The sequence below is a fragment of the Pteronotus mesoamericanus genome, unplaced genomic scaffold, assembly GCF_021234165.1.
Source record: "Pteronotus mesoamericanus isolate MK-2021 breed Mesoamerican mustached bat unplaced genomic scaffold, CSHL_Meso_final contig_73, whole genome shotgun sequence".
Lineage (NCBI taxonomy): Eukaryota > Metazoa > Chordata > Mammalia > Chiroptera > Mormoopidae > Pteronotus > Pteronotus mesoamericanus.
The window spans coordinates 3,658,728-3,680,068 of NW_026555245.1; the positions used below are offsets into that span (position 1 = coordinate 3,658,728).

At 42.5% G+C, this 21,341-nt stretch overlaps 1 protein-coding gene across 3 annotated transcripts in view; it reads right to left on the bottom strand.

Moving 5' to 3' along the window:
* The window catches only part of NTRK2 (neurotrophic receptor tyrosine kinase 2), a 330,058-nt gene that overhangs the window by 53,148 nt on the left and 255,569 nt on the right, over positions 1-21,341 (bottom strand). For all 3 annotated transcript variants that reach the window (XM_054582954.1, XM_054582952.1, XM_054582953.1), the window contains 2 exons: positions 19,704-19,876; positions 13,837-14,071 (listed from right to left, as the gene is read on the bottom strand). In XM_054582954.1, coding sequence (XP_054438929.1) covers positions 13,837-14,071; positions 19,704-19,876 — 408 coding nt within the window. The remainder of the gene's footprint in view (positions 1-13,836; positions 14,072-19,703; positions 19,877-21,341) is intronic.

Below are 21,341 nucleotides of genomic sequence, written 5' to 3' on the forward strand. Positions count from 1 at the left end.
AGTTTCCCTCTGTGACATGTGTTTCATGCTCAGGCAAATAGTTCTGACTCATAAAGGCTGACAAAAGGTAAGCAAGTGATAGCTCTGGACCAACCACCAACAGACAAATAAAGCATGAATATTAAAATATGTTTTCTGTGGTGGCAGCTAAAGTTGCCTTTAAGTGCATAGAAGAAGCACAGAGTCCAGATCAGCAGTAAGGATTAGGGGAGTCCTTTGACTTTCTCAAAGACTCCATACACTGTTAGTCTAGGAGGGCTGACTAACAGTGTATAAAGATTGGCTGTAAAACATTTGTAGGAGGTATATCATAAATTCAGGAGACATGAAGATTAAGGAAAGTATGATGGCCAATGTATGTGCCCCAGAGGCAACAGCCAGGAACTAGTCTATAAAGATCTGAGACTGTGCTCACATTCCTAGGAACCCATCCCAGTTTCAGGGACGTTGATCCAAGAAAGCATTCCTTCTAACATGGAAGGCAGAGCCCAGTAGGTGCCATGGGAGTCTGTTCTGCCCTGTTCACCAATAACAACAATAATAACTTGCATACATATATACTTCACACTTGCAATGGTGGCTTTATGACAGCACTGAGGAGCAGGCAGAACAGGCTTGTTTACCATTTTACAAGATGGAAGGAAAGGTTCAGAGAAGTTAAATGAGTTCAAAGCTACACAGTGCATACACATTGCGAGTGAGAATAGATCCAGGTCAGCTGTCTGCTGGTTCCATGTTCCTTGGCATATTAGCCAGATTTGGAATCTGGAAAGAATCCAGGTTTCTTCCTTAAGAAGTTAGACTGGCTATTTTGGAAGCATTTTCCCAAATTAAAAAGTTAAGGTCCTGAAATTTAAAATATTCCTTTTCCTCCTTCAGCTAATAAAATATACAGCTTCGTCCTGCACAGAGAGCTCAGAGTCCCAGATGGGCATGTTACCACCACTAGGGGCAGAGCTCTGAGAATCTACCAGGTGACTCTTCTCTGCTTTCCAAGGGGAAAGACTGGAGGAGCTGGGTTTGTGTTGAGGGCATCAGGGAGGTTCTGCGTGGAAAGCGCATGGCTTTACATTCAAGAACAGAGGTTCAGGTGCTAGTTCTGCCACCTGGCTAAGCTATGGTACCCCAGGATACTGACCTGCCCTCTCTGAATATTATTCTTGTCATCTGTGTATTGTTAAATATGGTTGAGAAGGTTACACATCAAGCTATGAAAAGAGGCCAATAAATGTTAGTCTTCTTGAAAAGACCTAACAGCAAACTTCAAAGATATTAACAAGAGTCTTTTAAGGTCACAACTGTTTCCTACAATGAAGCCTAAAGAGTTTTCCAGAAGAAATTGATGACTTGCCCTCAAAGAGCTGGGGAGAATTCAAGCACCTATAGTAGCTGCAAAGAAAACATGCTGACATTGACTTAACTCATTCTGCAGTTTCACCTTAGGCTAAATACTCCCCCTATTCCCTGAAACTGGGCATCAATCTGTGTTAAACATTTGCAAAACCCAGGAAGTTTTCTGTGCTGTGTGCAAAAGGCGGGGCAGGAGCCTCGACTCCTCCACAGCCTCCGCTGCCGTATCCCCGTCATCAGCAACATGTGAATGAACCAAATTATCTCCAGGGCTGAGGGCGTGGGCCACAGAGCCAGCCTCTGCTGTTAGAGGAACCCAGCGTCATGTTCTCCACCCCCCTAGGAGATGGCTGATGCTGTCGTAGGGCTGTGAGGGAGGAAGCCAGCCTGGAAATGCCATGTAGGGAAGAAACTGTTCCGTTTCAGTGTTAGGATTCTAAAATAGCTGCTAATAAAATGCCTTCATACTGTGACACTTCAATATAGACACCCACAAGGATACCTTGACAAGCTGTTTGACTCCTCACAAGCCTTTTCTAGCTTTTCCTGTGCAGGGCCCCCACCAGTCACCCACACAGAGAGACAACCGTGCAGTGACAGAGGAGGCCAGCAGGGGTCTGCCGAGACTGCCAGAACGACTGGGGAGTCCTGGTTCCTCAGAGGTGGGCTTGTCCAGGAACAGGTCACATCGGTTTGAATCTGCTGCTTTTTCTATCTCTTTCTCTAGCCCTGTGGTGTCTTTGATAAAGCTTAACTAGAGAATGAGCCACGCTCACCACCTAGGAGAGGGGGGATATCCTCAAGTAATATTCCATTCACCAATTTGGAAATGCTATGGTTCAACGAGTCTAAGTTCTGATGGTAGGGAGAATGTAATCGTGATTAGAATTCAAAGTCTCTTTCCCATTGGAAGTCCTAAAAAGCCATTAGTTGCTGTCATACCATCAAGCAAATAATGGGTCAAGCTTGAAAAAATTTTAACAGCATTGAACCTGTTTTTGCAGCTTGCTAAGCAAGATATTTTATAATGTTACCATTTGAATCTTAGTGTAGATGAGACTACGTTATGTATGTAGCTACTTTCTGTAAATACTGCTAAGCAGGGCCAATATGATTCTTAAACCTGACTGCACATTAGACTCACTTAAGAAGCTCATTAAAAATATAAACCCCCATTCTCATTCCCCAGAGATGTTAAATCAGTATAGCTAAGGGGAAGCCAGTATCAAGATTTTGAAGAAAGCATTTTGAGCCATTCAGATGTGCACTTATGCTTGGGAACCTAACAGAGGGAGGTGCTCTAGTACCAACTAAACTAACACTACTAGTCCTCTATTAGCATGAAAAGAACTTGAGAAGCTGCATCACAGTTGGATATTATAGGCAACTTTGTGTTTGAAAATTCTCTTAGTGGAGCCCATGGTCGGACCTGTGGTTATCTGGTAAGTAGAATTCCTCTGGTTATGTGCCTGTACTAGGTTCTCATGACTACCAGTGGAATGTTCATCAAGAGGAGCTGCTGCAGCTCCACAGAAGGATCAGTCCTGTGTTTTTAATGTCTTGATAAGCATCCAATATTGTTTTAACTGTCTCTTGGAGTTTTCTTTCTTTTTAATTGAGATAAAATTGCTATATATTGTACATTTCAGATGTACAATGTTGTAATTCAATATCTGTATGCAATACAAAAAGAATGTCATTTTATAGTTTTTAATATCTGGACAAATAGACCAAAAAACAATAGGAAATAACTATATGAGGACAGAAGCCTAGTAAAGTTTTATGGAGAGTTGAGAGATGAAGTCAAGTCATGCTTGGACTTAGGAGTGATCTCCATTCAGAAGATCCACTATGATGGAAAGCATCTTTACTTTCAGAGACTTCCAAGAAGAATATCACACAATCCTTCTTGAAACCTCCTTTTAGGCAATTGTCATAATCAGTAAGAACCTAGAAGTGCCTAGGCTTGTGAGGCATTTTGGAAGTCGAAATTAGAAGATACATGTTCTGCCAAGAAGCACTTGTAATCAGTCTTGCTTATAACTTCCATCATTTGCAATAGTCTTAAATACAACAATACCCCATCTGCTAAGCTGACTTCAAGAACCAGGTCAAATCTTATTCTTTCCAAAGAATTTTCCAGGTTTCATCTCACATCCCAGTAAAAAAATCAATTTATTTCTGCTCTTTACATGTATTACACTGCCTAGTATCAGAGCAACTCATTTGTTTCTCCTCCCCAGGAGATTTGTGGTTTTCTTTGGGAACAGAACATGCCTCACTTGGTACATATTGAAGAGGCGTGGCTAAGAATTATATATGAAACATGATACCATCTTGAATTAATCCAGTCATTTATCTATCCAAGGTGTTCCGTCCTTGACCAAAGGACAAAGACTGTGAGGAGAATGTAAAAAGTGTGGAGCATTATTAATATTCTGCCTGCACATCTTTTCCCAAAGCCTTCTTGAACCAATTCACGTTTGGAGGCTGGGGAATCTCTCAGAGGTAACAGGAAAGCTAAGATAATTTCTTCTTGCTCAATATTCACTGGAGATGGAGAAAATCTACTCTCCTACTTAAGTACTAATCTTGTGTAGGCAGGAAAACTTTAATTGTAGAAGAAGTATTATGTAAATGTAAGTTATTTAATTAAAAAGGGGGAAAAAAAGCCTTCACAGGGAGTAGCTATTCTAAAGAAGCAGGGAAACTTGTTTTCTTTACTGCAGTTTATCAGTGGTTCACTGACAGATTTTTGAAATAACATATCCATCACACCAAGAGATGGCAACTGTCTTCTACTTCTAGGCAAGGTGGAATAACAGGAAAGAGTTTTGTTGTCTCATCTAAAGCAGCCAAAAAAATTGTTTGAATATATATAAAACAATTATTTCAAGACACTAGATAACAGACAAGGAAGGTCAGTGATCTCCAATAGGTGGAAATAATTATAGTTTGTCCTATGTTCATGGAGCTTAATTAATTGGAAGAGACAGAGAGGGGAACCCAGGTGGAGCCCAGCATGCTGCCTATGGTGAAAGGATGGAGTTGAGAGTCTGGTGAGATGAAGGTGGCTAGAGTGGAAAGGACAGGATACCAGAGAGGAGAGAGCGTCACGCAGCTAGAACTCTGATCTACAGAAGGCACTCCTTGTGTATTCAGATGAGTACTAATCAGTGTATGCATGTGAGGACACTATGAGTGTCTGGGGAAGAACTGTCCAAAAGGATCAGTGAAAACAGTGCCCAGTGCTCACACAGAACCAGGATTGGTATGGATTCCCATGAAGCAGAGTAAAAACCTCATCATGATTCATGGGGAATTGAGTACCCAACAGATTGTGTCTCAGTACAGGGGAATCATTAGCTCTAAAGTAACCACTGGTCAGGTACTGCCGTATCTTAATAGCAACACACGAAAGGACCAAACTGTTTCAAGGCAATATAAACACACTCCAGAACAAAACTCAAAAATATGTATGGAAATGCAAAAATATCTGGCATCCAACAAGATGAACTTCACAATGTCTAGAATCTAATCTAAAATTGCCAGGCATACCAAGTAACAGGAAAATAGTCTCCATAATAAGAAGAAAAATCAGTCCATGGTAATTGATCCTGACAAATATATTGAAATACTTATTATACATGCATTCCATATGCTTCAAAAGATAACTAGAGGCATTGATGATTAAAAAAAAGTTCTATGTTGAACTTTTAGGAATGAAAATGACAATGTATAAGATGACAAATACACTGGACAGAAATAATAAAAAAAACCCCTAGACATTGCAAAACAAAGGATAAAGGAAATTGAAGACAGAGTGGTAGAAACTATCCAAAATGAAACACAAAAGAAAGAGAATCCATAAACATAAAAAGAACTCAGTGAGCCATGAGACAGCTGGCTTTAAGAGGTCTAATGTAAGTGAAATTGAGTCCCTGTAGGCAGGTAGGGGGAACAGAAGAAACAGATGAACAATAATGATTAAAAAAACTCAAACTGATAACAATTTATAAACCCACAATTCTAAGAAATCCAAGCACAAGAAATAGGAATAAAAGCATACCACATCATATATAATCAAATTGCTCAAGACCAGTAGTAAAGAGATAATTTTAAAGATGCCCAAGAAAAAAGAAGCATTGCATGCAGAGGAAAAAAGAGCAATGATCATGTGCCACTTCAATTTATTGTCTTCAACAACCTTTAAAGGGAGAAACTTATTGCAAATAAGGAAACAGAGTCTATGATGGTACATAAGGTGTGTATGCCATAATTTTCTTTCCCTAAAGCCATTTGCTTTCATTTTCTTTCTCCCCATCCCTGTGGTACAATCCCAGTTTGTCTAGGTCTTTGACAACAAGCCATTGATCTCCGCAAGTGAGTTCAGCCTTTAGCCTTGACCCATCTGTGGCCAGTGAGGTTCAAAGAGGAGTTTTTTGCAGAGAAGACAGTCTTGGAAAGACTGACTTCCTGCTGAGAGGAAGATGTACAGGGAGAAACTACATACGCCCTGCAGCCGCCTTGCCTCCTTCCTCTTCCAACTGCAGTTTTAATATGCTTGGAGTTGCTGCAGCCGTCTTGTAGCCATGAGGAAACAACCAAGAAAATGTCAAGTGCCGAGCCATAGCTCTCACATTGGGAAGCCTCTGCACCAATCAGAAACTGCCCACCTGTGAACTTCTTGTCACATGAGTGAAACCAACTCCCTATCTGCTTAGGCTTCCACTAGTAGCATATTTCTATCTTTGGTTAAATGCGCTCCTAACTGATGGAATCATAAGGTTAGAAAAGGCAAATCAAAGGTTTGAACCTTTGCCTCTATGACCCCAGTCTGATGCTCTTTCCTTTATACCTCAGCTAATCATTTGTTGCCACCTTCTTTTTATAAGGGGCTCTGGTTTAAGTAATGCAAAAGTATGAAATGCCACCAGCCTGAGGAGCTGAGGCTTGACTGTCTTAAAAATGGGATAGAAAAGGGAGAAAGTCCATGCTGAAGATATATCTCAGTACTTAAAGAAATCAGAATCCTCCAGCCCTCCAAGCCGATGGTCTAGGTCCTATCTTCCTTTCCAGTGCGCTTAAACATGTACTTAATTTCTGCATGTAGCACTTCTATGTACAAAGTGGGTGGGCTATTGACTTCACTAATAGGGGACTGAGAAGACTGAAAAAACATAGGGGATTTATCCCATCTCCTGCTAACAGTCTTCACTGGTTGGGAAATGGTTAGGACCAGAGACCTGGGGAAAGGTTCTCCAGGCAATATCTTCTTTGCTGGCCTCAGCCTCTTTCTATAGCGCCTCTTGAAAGTCTGCACAGCAAGGCAATAATGATTCTGAGGAGTTCTGCGGCAAGGAAATTATTTCTTACCTAGTGATCACAGATCTCTCTTATTGGTGAACACCCACTGACAAGCCTATGGACCCAGTTTGAAGAGATGCTGCTCTAGGCCAATCAAATATGCACAGGAATGGGGGTCTGGGAATCTGCTGGCTGGATCTACTTTCATAAGCAGACATAAGGCAGTCTGACATATCACTTTCTGGCATACAAACACTCAGTGGCTTCCCACTGCCAAAAGGACCAAGTCCAAAGTCTTTGGCATGGCAAACAGGCCCTGGTGAAATCCAATAATAGCCTAAATAGCCTACTTTGTTACCTTAGATGTATGCAAAGGAGCCCCCACTCCCTGGCCGCACATCGTGCGATGTTTACACTGCCATCTCTTTTCATCCGCTACCTCCTATGCCAAGAATGTCTCTCTTCCCTCCTGGCCCAGAGCCTTCTTACCAACAGAACAATTTAGGGTTTGTATCTTAAATACTAGCTCAAATGTCTTCTCTCTGTGAACCCTACTCTGATTCACCAAAGCAGGCTGGTGGCTTCCTCTTTAGGGTTGCCAGTACTTAACTCTATTACTGTATTAATCACATTGTCACATGTCTGAAAACTCCGTCAAGTCATAGCCCATGTGTCTTTTTTATCTGGATTCCTTTAGTAGCTAGTATAGCATCTAGTACCTAGTACCTGTTTCATAAATGTGTACTGAATAAATGAATGAATGAATGAGTGAATGAAAGGACAATCATCTACACTGTTGCAACTCCGAAAAGCATATGTAAAGGGTTCTTGGAAAAGCTTGAATACAAATTAAGCCAATTTAGAATCTTTAAACAATTTATGCAAATCTAGTTTAATACAAAATTAGTCTGAACTCAATGTTCTGATTTCTCCCCAGCAGACAGGTTCCTCTAAACTGTGCTCTCTCTAAGGGTTGTACACAACATAAATTAAAGATGGTTTCATGAAATAATAACCCCTTTTGTTTCTGGGACCAGTTTAACCAAATGACTGCAAACAGATCTATAATTGCTCATGTGAAAGTTAGGAGTCATCGTGTAAGCATTATGCATTAAGGGGGAAAATAGGGAAATGATACATGCAGAGAGAGTTGATGACATAGGGGACATTCCTGTTTTGGGTAGGGATTGTGTTGCTACTTAACTGCCTGGTTTTTAAAGGTTCTGGGCAGAGTGTACTGAACGAAGATTTTCTACAATAGTATAAATGCAAACGAGTTTTAGCTTTGAGCTTACCATTGAAAAGAAATCGCCTGAGATAAGGACATCGCTATATCCCCAGCTTTACTTCCTGAAGTCAGTGCTCCTGGCCTCAGAGCCAGGCCCACCTATAAATCTCAGTGTCCTCTGTATTTATCTACAGGGCTAAAAAAGGTGCACTCATAAAGGCTTTTCCTGATGTGCGTCCTCTTCAATAGTCGACTGACCACTTAGTATAGCCAGTCCATGCACATACAAAAATGTGTAAGACTTACCTTCTCTCTGCTCTCATATTAGTGGGAAACATATATATGAACAAATTTCCATGATGCAATGTTCTCTATGCTGTAATGTTGATTTATATGAAGTATTGGGAGACCCCAGATTCATGAGCAATTACTCTGCTTGAAGGGAGTCAGGGAGCGGGTAAAGCTGGAATTGCCTCTTAAGAATTAGCAGTCATTCACCAAGAAGGTGCAATGATACTCCTTAGAGAGGAAATGACATTGGCATTTTACACAACCACACACTAAAAACATTTGTGGAATCAATCAATATCTATCTATCTATCTATCTATCTATCTATCTATCTATCTATCTATCTACCTATCTAATCTGACTACCTACCCATCTTATCTAGAAATGTTCACATTCCATGAAAATATTTCTTAAAAATAAACACATTCTTTTCAAAGACTGAGGTATAAAAGTTAACTCTTGATTATTTCTTATGTGCTTTTCCATTTCTTAAAGTATCTTAGACATCGCCTCTCCTCTGTGGTTTAGGATTTTATTTTCTAGTTCATCACCCCTCTTACTCCAGGGTAGGCAGGGAAAGGTTCTGAAGTTCAAATCAGTTCTTTTTGCTCCTTGTTCTATTGGTTGATTTTAGTACAACCCACCTTCTTTTCTCTCTGCAGCCAACAACCTGGGCTTGAGCACCTAAAGATGAATTTTGGACTATTTTGCTAATATTATTTTAACATTTTAGGATTCTGACTATGGCCTTGTTTAACCAGGTTATATTCCTTTACTTTGTTAAATGTTCATCCTAAATCAGTTTGCCTATTCTCCTTCCTTTTCTTTTCCTCTTAAGCGGAAGGTGAATTAAAGAATAGAATTTTTTACCACTCCAACATAAAACTAAAGCCCAAGGTAGGACAAATATAAAAGCTAGGATTTCAGAGGTTTAGGGCCCTCTATTCACCAACAGATCACATTCATTTTAAGTACATATCAGATCTACATGGTGAAAACTACCAAAGTACACATTAGAAAACTTTCAGTGGATCCGCTGTGGCACAGAAATGACCAAGTAGAGTGAGATCCTAGGTCTGTGATAGGCAGAAGGTGACAGAAATCTGGTTCGGACATTTCTTAAATGTCAGGTTTTGCCAGTGGTGGGAGGGAGTAAGAGCAAAATAGAAGTACTGCAGAGCTGCTAATTAAAACAATTCAGAGAACATAAATGCTAGAGTAATTTTGGACCCACCATATCAGGCTGGTTTCAATGCAAATGTAGTGTTCCGATTTCCTCCTTCATTGGGAAGATATAATTAGCTCAGCTGCAACAGGGTGGAAGCCTTGAGGCAGCCGTTTCCCGGTGCTGCCAGCTCCCCCATGGTGGAGAAACAGCTGCCACCCGCCGCTCCTGCCCCAAACCACACAGAGCTGTGGTCACCTCACAAGGCTGTGCATAAGTCACCCTGAGCAGAAGGCTTGGGCTGCCAGTGGGACTGGTTCTTGCTTAAAGATAAGGGACATGTTACTCCTCAATAAAGTTGACTCCAGGCCCAATCACCGCCCTCCTATATAAGAGAGCCTTGGCTAACAGAAAAATCGTTCCCCATTATTATGGCAGAGAGGATATTTAATACAGGTGATGACAAGCAACATCATTTACAGCAAGTTGTCACCTTGGAGGGTGCAGGCTTCTGAAGAAGATCATAGGAGAATAAGGAAGAAAAGGTGCCTGCAAATGAGAAACCCAGACTTTAAGGAGAACACATTTCTCGACTACTGTGACAGAAAAGATGAAGAGGCACCATGATGGGGAGGGGTTTAATGCCAAGGTTATAGATGATGCAACAGGTAGATAACTGATGTGACAGCCAAGAAGGTCCTGGGAAATCGCCACTGTAAGATGTCCTGGAGTTCGCCTACAAGCACAGAACCATAGCTTCTGCTTGTCTTTCTCACAAATTCAACAGGATGGACTCCACTGATACGCTTTTGATGTTTTAATAAGCAAAAAATATTCTACAGAGGAGTTCCATAATGATAAATACTTTCATGGAACCAAAACGTGAACCATCATTTTGAAATTTCAGAGAAGGCAAAATGAGTCATTGATTTCTTAGTTTTCCTAACTACTATCACATTGCCAGGTCTTACATCTCTCGCCCACTTTTCCCACCTATACCTGAGGCCAATATAAGTCTGGTTCTTTTTCCTCCTCCTCAGTGGGAACAACAAACAACCAAGTGAACGTTACAAACGCTGCAGCTGCACCTGAGCAGTGACCATGGTGTGGGGAATAAACATGGCATCTTAATGTCTGGGATAGTTCCAAGAACACTTAACAAATAAGGAACTAGGAATCATTCTTTTCTCCAGTCTATCAGAAGGAAGTACTTCAGGAATATGGCATCTAAGTGCGGGATTTTCTTTGTAACATATAATAAAATAAAGTAGACGGAAAGATGTTTTTTATATGAAAACTAACCCTTTATGTTTAATGTCATTGTTTTGTTAGTGTTGCCTTTTTCAGGTTTGAGATATAATTTATATACCATAATATTTACCCTTTTAATGTACACATTCAAAGATTTTCAGTGTATTTGCAAATATACTAAACAACTGCTACACAATTCTAGAACATTTTCATTACCTCCAAAAGAAACTCCATGTCCAGTAGCTGTCGTGCCTCATTATCCACTGCTCCCAGCCCCTGGCAACTACTAATCTACTTTCTGTCTCCATGGATTTGCCTTTTCTGGACATTTTATATAAATGGAATCATATAATATGTGACCTTTTGTGTCTGGCTTCTTTCACTTCCCATAATGTTTTCAAGGTTCATCCATGTTATAGCATGAATCAGTACTTATTCCTTTTAATCAGTAAATAATCCACTGTATAAAGTATGATATTTTGGTCTATTCATCAGTTGATAGATACTAATATTATTTTCACTTTATGGCTATTATGAATAATGATGCTATTTTATCTTTGTACAAGTTTTTGTGTGAACATACAATTTCAATTTTCTTGGGTCTATACCTCGGAGTGGAATTGCTGGGTTATATGTTGTTGAACATTTTGAGGAACTGCCAAACTGTTTTCCAAAACAGCTGCACCATTTTACATTCCCACTAGCAGTTTAGGAGGGTTCCAATTTCTCCACATCCCCATTAACAGTTGTTTTTGTCTGCCTTCTTCTTACTGCCATCCCAGTGGGTATAAAGTGGTATCTCATTGTGGTTTTGATTTGTATTTCCCTAATGACTAATGAGGTTGAGCATCATTTCATGTGCTTATTGGCCATTTGTATATTTTCTTTGGAGACATCTCTACTTAAATCCTTTGCCAATGTTTTAATTGAGTAATTTACTTTCATATTGTTGAGTGTTTCAGTCTCTTTCCTTTGAATTATTATTATTATTATTATTTTTTTTTAAGATTGTAGAAAAGGACATTGGGTTCCACCTAGTTCATTCCTGGCTTTGGAAATAAAGCATAACTTTACTGGTTTGGATAATGATATGGTAAAACATTTATTGGGCACTTACTCTGTGCCAGATACTCTGTGACCTTCGTTAACTTACTGATAAAGAGAAAGCTGTTGCTTAGGCCACATATTTCTCCCTGAGATGCTCATCACAATCAGCGAAGCTTTCCCTTAGGGAAGCACTCTGTGTTTTTTTTTTCTCCTGAGACAAGGAGATGCCCCATTCCTGCCTCCCACCAAGGAAGCAGAGCTAACAGAGAGATGCATCCATTGTTAATAAACAACCATCCCACTTTAGATAAGTAGTATAAACTAGTCATCTCTAGACTAAGGACAGGTGCTTTGAAACTCTATGTTGAATGCTTGAAGTTGGAACTATGCTCTTGTTTTCTACAAATAAACCAAAGAGAATCTTTTTCAATTCGGCTTCCATTCCTTCTTGCTATATAAAATGTGGATAATGCTTATGGAGATGACAAAGAAAAAACCCCACAAATCATTCTACAGAAGAACATACAGCGAGGCATTGTCTTAGACCAGCAATTTTCAACCTCTTTCATCTCATGGCACACGTAACTAATTACTAGAATTCTGCAGCACAACACAGATTATATTTTTTGTGTATGTCTATTGTATATGTATACATGTAAATAGGTATGTTTTTTGTCGATCTGACAAAAATATGTATAATTTCGATCCATTCACACCATCTGGCTATTGTTGTATTGACTGTCGCCATTTTTTTATTTGACAATCTAAGGAGAAAGAGGTTAGTGGCCCTGACAAATAGTCAGGTATTCATGTCTTAAAAATACTTATGGCACACAAGTTGAAATCACTGTGTTAGACTAATTGTAGCAAAGCTGGCTCAGCTACAGTCCAGAGTCATTGAAGGTGCCGGGGCGGCAGTGAGAACTGCAGGAAACAGACTGAGAAGGCTCCTCCTCAGAAATAAATCATAAAGAGAAGAGCAAAAGTGAGGAGAGGCATTTTGCTCACTAGTCCTACCTTGTTATGAAAGTTAGTCAAGTTATATGTTTTATCCTCTTAGGCAATATGCATATGGCACATTTATTCCTTTCCTTTCTTATTCTCTTCTCTTGAAATTCCAGAAAAACACGGTAACCAAATTGAGGGTTTGAGGTGGTTGCACACCACACACATCTTTTCTTTCAATATCATGGCTTTAAGGTTTCCAGAGGTGTCCCTTTTCTCTCATACCCAAGCCTCAAGATCTCAGTTAACAAATATAACATGGCAAAGAGGCCAATTCCTGGTAATCAGTGGATTTGAATTATTGTCTATAATTCTATCTCTTAGTGCATGTAGTGGTGCAGCCCCAGATGGGCTGTGTGGGGCTCTTCAGAAATAGGCAGGATAGAACTTGTCATCTCTCACTAAGGCTACCAGCTAATCCAATTCCAACTAAGGTGGTTCTGTGTGGGAACTTCCAAGGCCTGGTGTACTATTATTCATGTAAAAAGTTCATCTTAGGTCAAACTTCAGACAAAGGCTCCAGACATAATTTCACAGAATCAAGTGCAAATCTCAAAATCCTTTAACTTTATGCCCTCCAGGAACTCTCCCAAGCCCTCAGGTTTCCCTTGCAAAATTCTCAGGCTGACAATTTTCCTCATGGAGACATCACACACCGCTCTGGAAAGCCATGAAAAGAGCAGGCTAGGTGTTGTGGGTTGAACTGCGCTCTCCCCAAATGTATGTGTTGAAGCCTTAACCCCCAGTACCTCAGAATATGGCTGTATGACCCATTGCTCTAGAGCCAAACTCTCTCTCCATATTTTGGTTTTGTTGTCTGCTTGTATGGCTGTATTATAAAGAACTGATTAAGTTAAAATGAGGCTGTTAGGGTGTGCCCTACCCCAGTCTGACTGGTGTTCTCCTAAGAAAAGGAAACTTAGACACACAGAGAGACACCAGGGTTGTTTGTGCATGCACAGAAGATCCACGTGAGGACACAGAGAGAAGGCATTGACTGCAGGTCAAGGGGAGGAACTTACAATAAACCAACCCTGCGGTCACTTTAATCTTGGACTTTGAGAAAATAAACTTCTGTTGTTTAGGCCACTTAGTCCATGGTAGTTTGTTATGGCAGCCTTAGCAAACTAATATAAGCAGGGACTCCCAGGAAAAGAGGGCCCTGCGGTCCCCCTGGTGGGCGCAGCGACTCACCCTGTAGTAGTCAGTGCTGTACACGTCCCGGGACATGCCAAAGTCCCCGATTTTCACCAGGAGGTTCTCGCCGACCAGGCAGTTCCGGGTGGCCAGGTCTCGGTGCACGAAGTGCTGAGACGCCAGGTAGACCATGCCCGCTGCGATTTGCTGGGCGATGTGTAGCATCTGCGACTGCGTCAGCTCCGTCGGCGGGTTGCCTTCAGCCATCAGCACAGCGTCAGGTCCGTGTGCCCTGCAGAGGACATGGAAGGAGTGGTTGGAGCTGGAGCTCTGTGCCTGGGGGCGCTTTTTGGCTCCCCATCAGCCTCTGGTGCTAAAAGATGCTGCCTGACTTAGCATAAAGAAGAGGAAAAGATGCTTCACCCACAATTATACTTCAATAGCACCCAAGCTTCAATTGCCAGGGAGTCTAGAACTCCCAGGGCCATGTGGGTCTGAATGGTGCCCCGACCCCCAGCATACAGGCAGGTTCATGTTTTAGGGGCTCCAGAAGCACGCTGGGTTCAGGCATTGGCCAGAGCCCCTGCCCCTGGAAAGCAGTAGGTGGCTGAAGCGAAGCAAACAAGCAACAAGCAGACAACAAAACCAAAATATGGAGAGAGAGTTTGGCTCTAGAGCAATGGGTCATTGAGTTCCCCCCTTCTCCACAACTCCTCTCAGCCACACACTGCAGCTGAGCACCTGCCACCCAGGCTGATCCCTCCAGAGTGCCCCACCACTCTGTCAGTCCAGGGCCACAACTGACATCTCTCGTCTCCCTGATGCTACCTGCTCTGTGGTTTCCAAGCTGCCCTCATTCCCTGCAAACCCAATCCAGCAGAAGCCCAGGGCATCCTCAGCCTGGACATTCATTCCCCACAAAAAATACCATCTCCTTGTGCCCATCCCTCATGCACTGGCCGCCACGGAGGAGAGCTCCTTTGAATCACAGCACATTTATTCTTTTACTGGGGCAGCTTTTATTCTTTACACTTATGGGGGGAATTAGATTATGACATTTTATATCTTTTCTTTCTCAGTCTTACACACCAGCCTTTTCCCAACTGTGAAATGATTTAAGGCAGCAATTTTCAAACTTTTCCATTTCATGGCACATATAAACTAATGCCTAAAATTCTGTAGCTCACCAAAAATATATATTATATTTTTTGCAAATCTGACCAAAATAATAGGTATAATTTTGATTCATTCACACTACATGGGTATTGTGTTGGCTGCTGTCACATTTTTTTAATTGGTAATCTAAGGGAAAAGAGGTCAGTGCCTTTGACTAGTCAGGTATTGTGTGTTTTAAAAGTTCTTATGGCACGCTGGTTGCAAATCACCAATTTAAGGCATTGTAACACTGATAGGCATTCCAGGGAGGGGAGGGTCTCAGTCTTAGGATACGAAATCAGGACCTGCATCCCCTCTCTGGAACCCTGGGCGGTGAGCCAAGATTGGTGTCACTGCCCCTGGCAGCCAGAGGGGGTGCTGCGGGGCAAGAAGTAAAAGCAGGGTCAAAGGGCTTCATCCTCCCAAAGTCAGCGCCAAAGACATCTCTTCCCAGACAGCTTGAAACACTTAACATAAATATAGAGGATTTGAAATGAATTTTAAAGTGGTGAATAAATACACTTGCAGGTTTCTAGAGCTGTATGAGTATTTGAAAATGTGAGAGTCGGAATTTTCCAAGAAGCCCCTTCTAGAAGTCTCGTCCCACCCCTCCCCACACCAGCCCCACCCTCACATGGGATGAGTTACCTCCAGCACAAGCGTTTACACCTGTCCATCACCGCTCCAGCCCACATGATTCTCCCTTTTCTTGGTTTCTAAAACATGTTGTCATCTGCTCTTTCGTTCTTTTGTTCTCAGAGAACAGGCACTGGGCAAGGAGGTGGGGAGTTTCCCAGTCTCTGGCGTGTCCAGCACCACGATCTGGGGGAGCCTTTTAAATTTTCCAGTGTGTGATTTCCCCATCAATCAGAAATACAAAATGATATTATGCTGTGATCATTTAGGTCCTCTCTATCTCTAAATATCCGATCCTAGGGAGGAGCTTCCTGTTTTTGCTCAAGGCAAATTCTAACACTTTTATTTTACCTCCACTCAAACCACAGTCCCTGACCTCCTCTTGTGACAATGGGGAGCATTACACAGGGAAGTGCCTCGGAGACCTTTTCAGCTCAAAATCTCTCACTGGGGCAAACCGTCTTGCAGGGCAGTGGGCAAGGCTCCTGGGTATCAGAACTGAATTTGAATCCTGTCCGAACATAGTAGCTTTGACCTTGGGTGAGCTGCAGAGCTTCTCTGGACCTGATTCCTTATTTAGTAGAGAGGAGGCACTGACTGCACCTTCCTGAGCGTGCTGAGGAGAGAAGCAGTCACAATCCTGCTTTTACGGTATTTTGTGCCGTTTCATCAAAAAGTCAGAGAGGCCTTTACCTTTTTATGTTTTTGTTGTCAGAAATTATCCCTATTTATGCTGTGAGTTCACTTCTAAATTATAGTAGCTGTTGTCTTCTTTTCTTTTTTAATATTTTTACCTCCTTTAACTTTTATGTAAAGAGCAAAGGGGGTCAAATATATAGTGATGGAAAATTTGACATTGGGTGGTAAATACACAATATAATATACAGATGATGTATTATCAAACTGTACACTTGAAACCTATATAATTTTATTAACCAATGTCACCCAATAAACTTAATGAAATTTATTAAAAAGTCAGAGAGAATGCCCTGGCTGGTATGGCTCAGTGGGTTGGGCGTCATCCTACAAATTGAAAGGTCGCCAGGTCAGGGCACATGCCTGGGTTGTGGGCCAGGTTCTCATTTTGGGGTGTGCAAGAGACAACTGATATATGTTTCTCTCTTCCATCGATGTTTCTCTCCCTCTCTTTCTCCCTCCCTTCACCTCTCTCTAAAAATAAAATCTTTAAAAAAAAAAAAAGGCGGAGAGAAAGGCTATGCAAAGATCCTCTTTAAAAGATTTTTAAAAATTTTTACTTATTGATTTTAGAGAGAGAGAGAGAAAGGTGGGGAGAGAGAGAGAAAGAGAGACACTGATTTGTTGTTCCACTTATTTATGCATTCCTTGGTTGATTCTTACATGTGCCTGGACTGGGAATGAAAGCTGCAACCTTGGTGTTTCAGGATGATGCTTTAACCAACTGAGCTACCCAGCCAGGACCAAAGAGCCTCCTTTAATCTCAATGAAGAGGTGATATGAGAATGCAACCTATCCTTTGGGTACTTCTTTTTTGTGATAGGCCTGCGACAGCATTCTTAGGGCTTCCACAGGGCTGGCCCCTCCTACCTCACTAAAGCTTAATCAAGTCTAACCCTTCTCAGCACTAAGAGGCAGGGAAAGTGAGAATGTTTTCCCTTGTCTTAGGAGACCTTATGTGACCTCAGTACCAAGAGAAGGACCCAGGGGAGCACATAAACTATGGGAAATCCTGAAATGCCCAGAGAATCAAGGCCGGGATGAAATCTTCATAGATTTAGCACAAAGAGCAAAATAAGTTGTTGATTAGCCACAGCCTAGACTCCTCTAAGAACCTGTCCCTTGCAAAGACTGGGGAAAAGGAGAGGTTAGGGATCAGTGCAAAAGACCACCTCTGTGCAAAACCCCATCCTCTAGCCTTATACTCAGAAGGCGCCAGAAAGCTGGCAGCCCCCAAAGCCTCCTGCACTCTGCACTGCCATGTGCGGGGATGGGGCAGGCGCCTGCTTGCTTCCCTTGAACAGAAAGTCCTGCTGTAAATAAAGGGCAGGTAAATCTTCTAAACAAATTCTTATGAAGAGCATAAATAAAGTTAACATGATAGCCCTCAGTTTCACTCTGCAGGTTACCCTGCAGCTCTTGGAAAAAAAAAACATATCTCATCTCTTCCAGGAGATCATGCTTTTAGAGGGAAAAAGCCCCAACAGCACCCCAGCACGGAGAGCAGGAAGGTTCAGCAGTCTTCTGACCAGGGACGCGGCTAGCCCTTCCTTGGCTTGTGCTCTCTCCATGTGGGTCACAGTTGGCATTTAGCCACACTGTTCTGGCTCTGTAATCCCATAGCGCAGTACTTTCCTCCAATGTTTTAGCAGCCACCTCAAGGGGAAGGATGGCAGTGGCGAAAAACTGGGTTTTGCAGCCAGAGGCTGTGGGTTTGAATCCAAGCTGTCACTCACTAGCTGTGTGAACTCAGTTTCTTCAACTGTAAAAGGAGAACGATGGTAATAATAGTTTATAAAGTTGATGTGAATTACAATGTCTAAAATGCTTAGGAAGGCTTAACGAATATTAGTTCTTATTGCTTGAAAAAGCCTTGTTTATGCTCTCCTCATTAGACAGGAATTCTGGAAAGATGCTAAGAGGAGAAACTCTAATCTCCTTGAAAGCAACGTCTGTGTTTTACTCTTCATTTTTCAGCCAGCCCAGCACAGGGCCTGACCATGTTGGCACTCAGTGGATGCCCTTTGGATGAACAAAAAGGGTGGGAAGATAACTGCAGGCATCTGCCTTCACAGGGCCGTGCCAGTGACATTTGGGAACACAATTCATGGTAGTTTAAGGGCTGGGTTCCCTTAAGATGGACTGTTCGCAGCACAGTGTTGCACCTAAGAACCTGAGTCTTGGCATGGAAAACCTCTTGTTCCTAGAGTTCAGCAAGTTCTGAAATTGAGCAGAAGAGGTTTCTAATAGCTTCATGCCCTGCCCAAGATGCCAAGGGAGAATCCGGTGCCTGCTGCTTCTGGAGGGCAGGCAGGAGAGCTAGGGAGAGGTCATAGAGCCGAAAATGAAAGAATCAACACATACACACAGGTGCGTGCTACATACACGCAAACAGTCTGAGCTCACAGAGCATTTAATCGCATCCAGGTAAATACATGCGCATTTATTATGATTCAGTTTTGGGAAAGCACCATTTTTAACTAAAGAAGTAGCCCAGAGCATGGGAAAAAAGAAAAAATATTCTCCTCTAAGCAGCTAGACCTCAACCAAATTCAGTCCCTTTTTCTCCTTTCACATTAGGTCTGACAAGACAGGGTATGAAAGCCACCACCATCAACCTTTCTATCACTTACAAGAAAAACCTGGCTGACATTGGATAAAAATGATTAGGGTGATTGTCTCTGAACACCTCGAATTGGCTCTGTATTCCCAGTCTTACCTGGCATTTCATCACCCACACAATCAGAGCCAAAGCAGAGAAAGAGGACCCATCCCAGCAGAGAACTAAGTGCACATGTATTCATGAGGCTAGAGATGGTGAAAGGGATCCAGATGGCCACGTGATAACACTTCCAAACACAGCAGTGCAATCCCCCCTTCCACTGCTCCCTCGGCAATCGACTTATTACTTAGACCGCACCGTTTCTGAATCTTCCAGTGGCTGCATGAAGCTACTGGTACCAATCTCAGTGGAGAGCCCTCTTCAGCGCCCACAAAAAACAGAAGAGAACAGAGGTGTGGGAGTTACTGTAACACGGAAGGTATACTAAACGTCCCAGGAAAATGTGACAGGGAAGAAAGGTGAGGGGGCCACATTTATTGATTACCTCCCACCACAGTCCTGGCACTAGCCCTTTATGTGGATAGTATCATACCCCCTTTATACAAAAGGAAACTGAGGCCAGCCAAGGCGGCCTCAGATTAGTCACCTGCCCCCAACACTGTTCCTGTTTCTTTTAAATTATACCATTTACCAAGAAATCATAGGCAGCATGTTTACTAATCTTTCAAAGCCCAGGGCAGCTCTCTTTGAAACAAAACCGCATGTGTGGGCCATACACGACTTAGGAGGCTCTAACTTAGCCTCTCTGAACCAGGAAGACCCACGCCCACCTTGGGCCCCTCTCCTGCCTTGTCCCTTCCTTGCCGCACTGTACCTGAGGAACTTGTTGAGGTCCCCGTGCTTCATGTACTCGAAGACCATGATGAGCGGGTCACCCTCCACACAGACACCGTAGAACTTGACAATGTGCTCATGCTGGAGGTTGGTCAGCAGCTCGGCCTCACGGTGGAAGTCCTTGCGAGCGTTGTCACTAGCATCCTTCAGCGTCTAGGGATGAGGGGTAGAGAGGGGAGAAACCAGCATGTCTTAAATGAAGGACATCAAAGGGAGGTTGTGTGGAGAAGAAATTGCTTCAGTGGGCCCTGAGGTTCCTGGATGGGAAGGAAATTCAACTCATTTTTTACATGAAAGGTTAAAAAATGTCCTAATATCTAAGGAAATAATGTTTGTGTTCATAACTGAGGAAAAGTCTCTCACGGGTATGCAGAGATTTAGAGTTCAAAGCCCTTGCACAGATGTTACCTCATTACGTTATAGACATGAGCACCTTAGAGTCTTCATCCCTTTTAACCCTTGTCTAGGCTCAACCCTTACCACGGACTTGTCTCACATTTTGGGGCCTGTTGTACTTTTTAGGATGCTATGTGCACCTCCCCTCTGCTCATATAACCTTTTAAAAACTTTACATTATGGCAATACTCAGTAGAGAGAAGAGCATGAGAAGCTCTCATGTACCCATCTTCCAGCTTTGCCAATGACCATTTTGCCAGTTTTATCTGATAAATTCTGAAAAGCCCTTTCCCACTGACACCCACATGCACTTCTGGCTCAGGAAATGTCCCTGCCAGCAGGACAGCTACCTTGCCAGGAAGAAGATGTCCAGGATCACGCCAGCCTTCTGTTCTCAGCTCAGACCACTCTGACACCACGGTGTCATGGCAGAGCAAAGCGGGCATCTGTGGATACCACACACGTGCACTGAGCTCTTGCCCTGTGCCAGTCACTGAGCCAGAGCTGTGGTGGCATCAAAAAGGCAAGGACCCAAATCCTGGCCTTGGGTGCTCATATGCAAATAGGGAGATAAGTCACATATGATAAATCAAGCTTAGAACACAATGTCCTAAATGAACCAGCTCCCCTGCATCTCAGTCCAGCTTGATGTCTTTTTGGCATGCCTCTCTTGAAACTTACGCTTCCACCTTATGAAATTTCTGAAGCTGCCAAAATGACAACAGGCCACACCTCCCTGTCCCTACACACCTTCATCCCTCTGCCCAGAATGTTGACTTAGGCACAACACTTGCTCTGGAGGTTGAATAATGCCTCCCTAAAGATGTCCATGTCTTGATCCCTGGAACACGTGAGTATGTTACCTTACATGGCAGAAGGGACTTTGCAGGTGTGATTAAGTTAAGGATCTTGAGGTGGGAGATTATCTTGGGCCCAATGTCATCCTAAACAAGGGCACTTGGAAGAGAGGGGCAGGAGGATCAAGAAAGGAAGATGTAAGGATAGAAGTAGAGGTTGGAAAGGGGAGAAGGTGCTATGCTGCTGGCTTTGAAGATAGAAGAAGAGGCCACAAGCCAAAAAATGTAGGCAGCGTCTAAAGGATGGAAAAGCTAAGGAAACAAATTCTACCCTAGAACTTCCAGAAGGATCCAGCCTTGTTGACATTTTGACTTTAGCTTGGTAAAACTGATTTTGAATGTCTGACCAACAGAATTGTAAGATA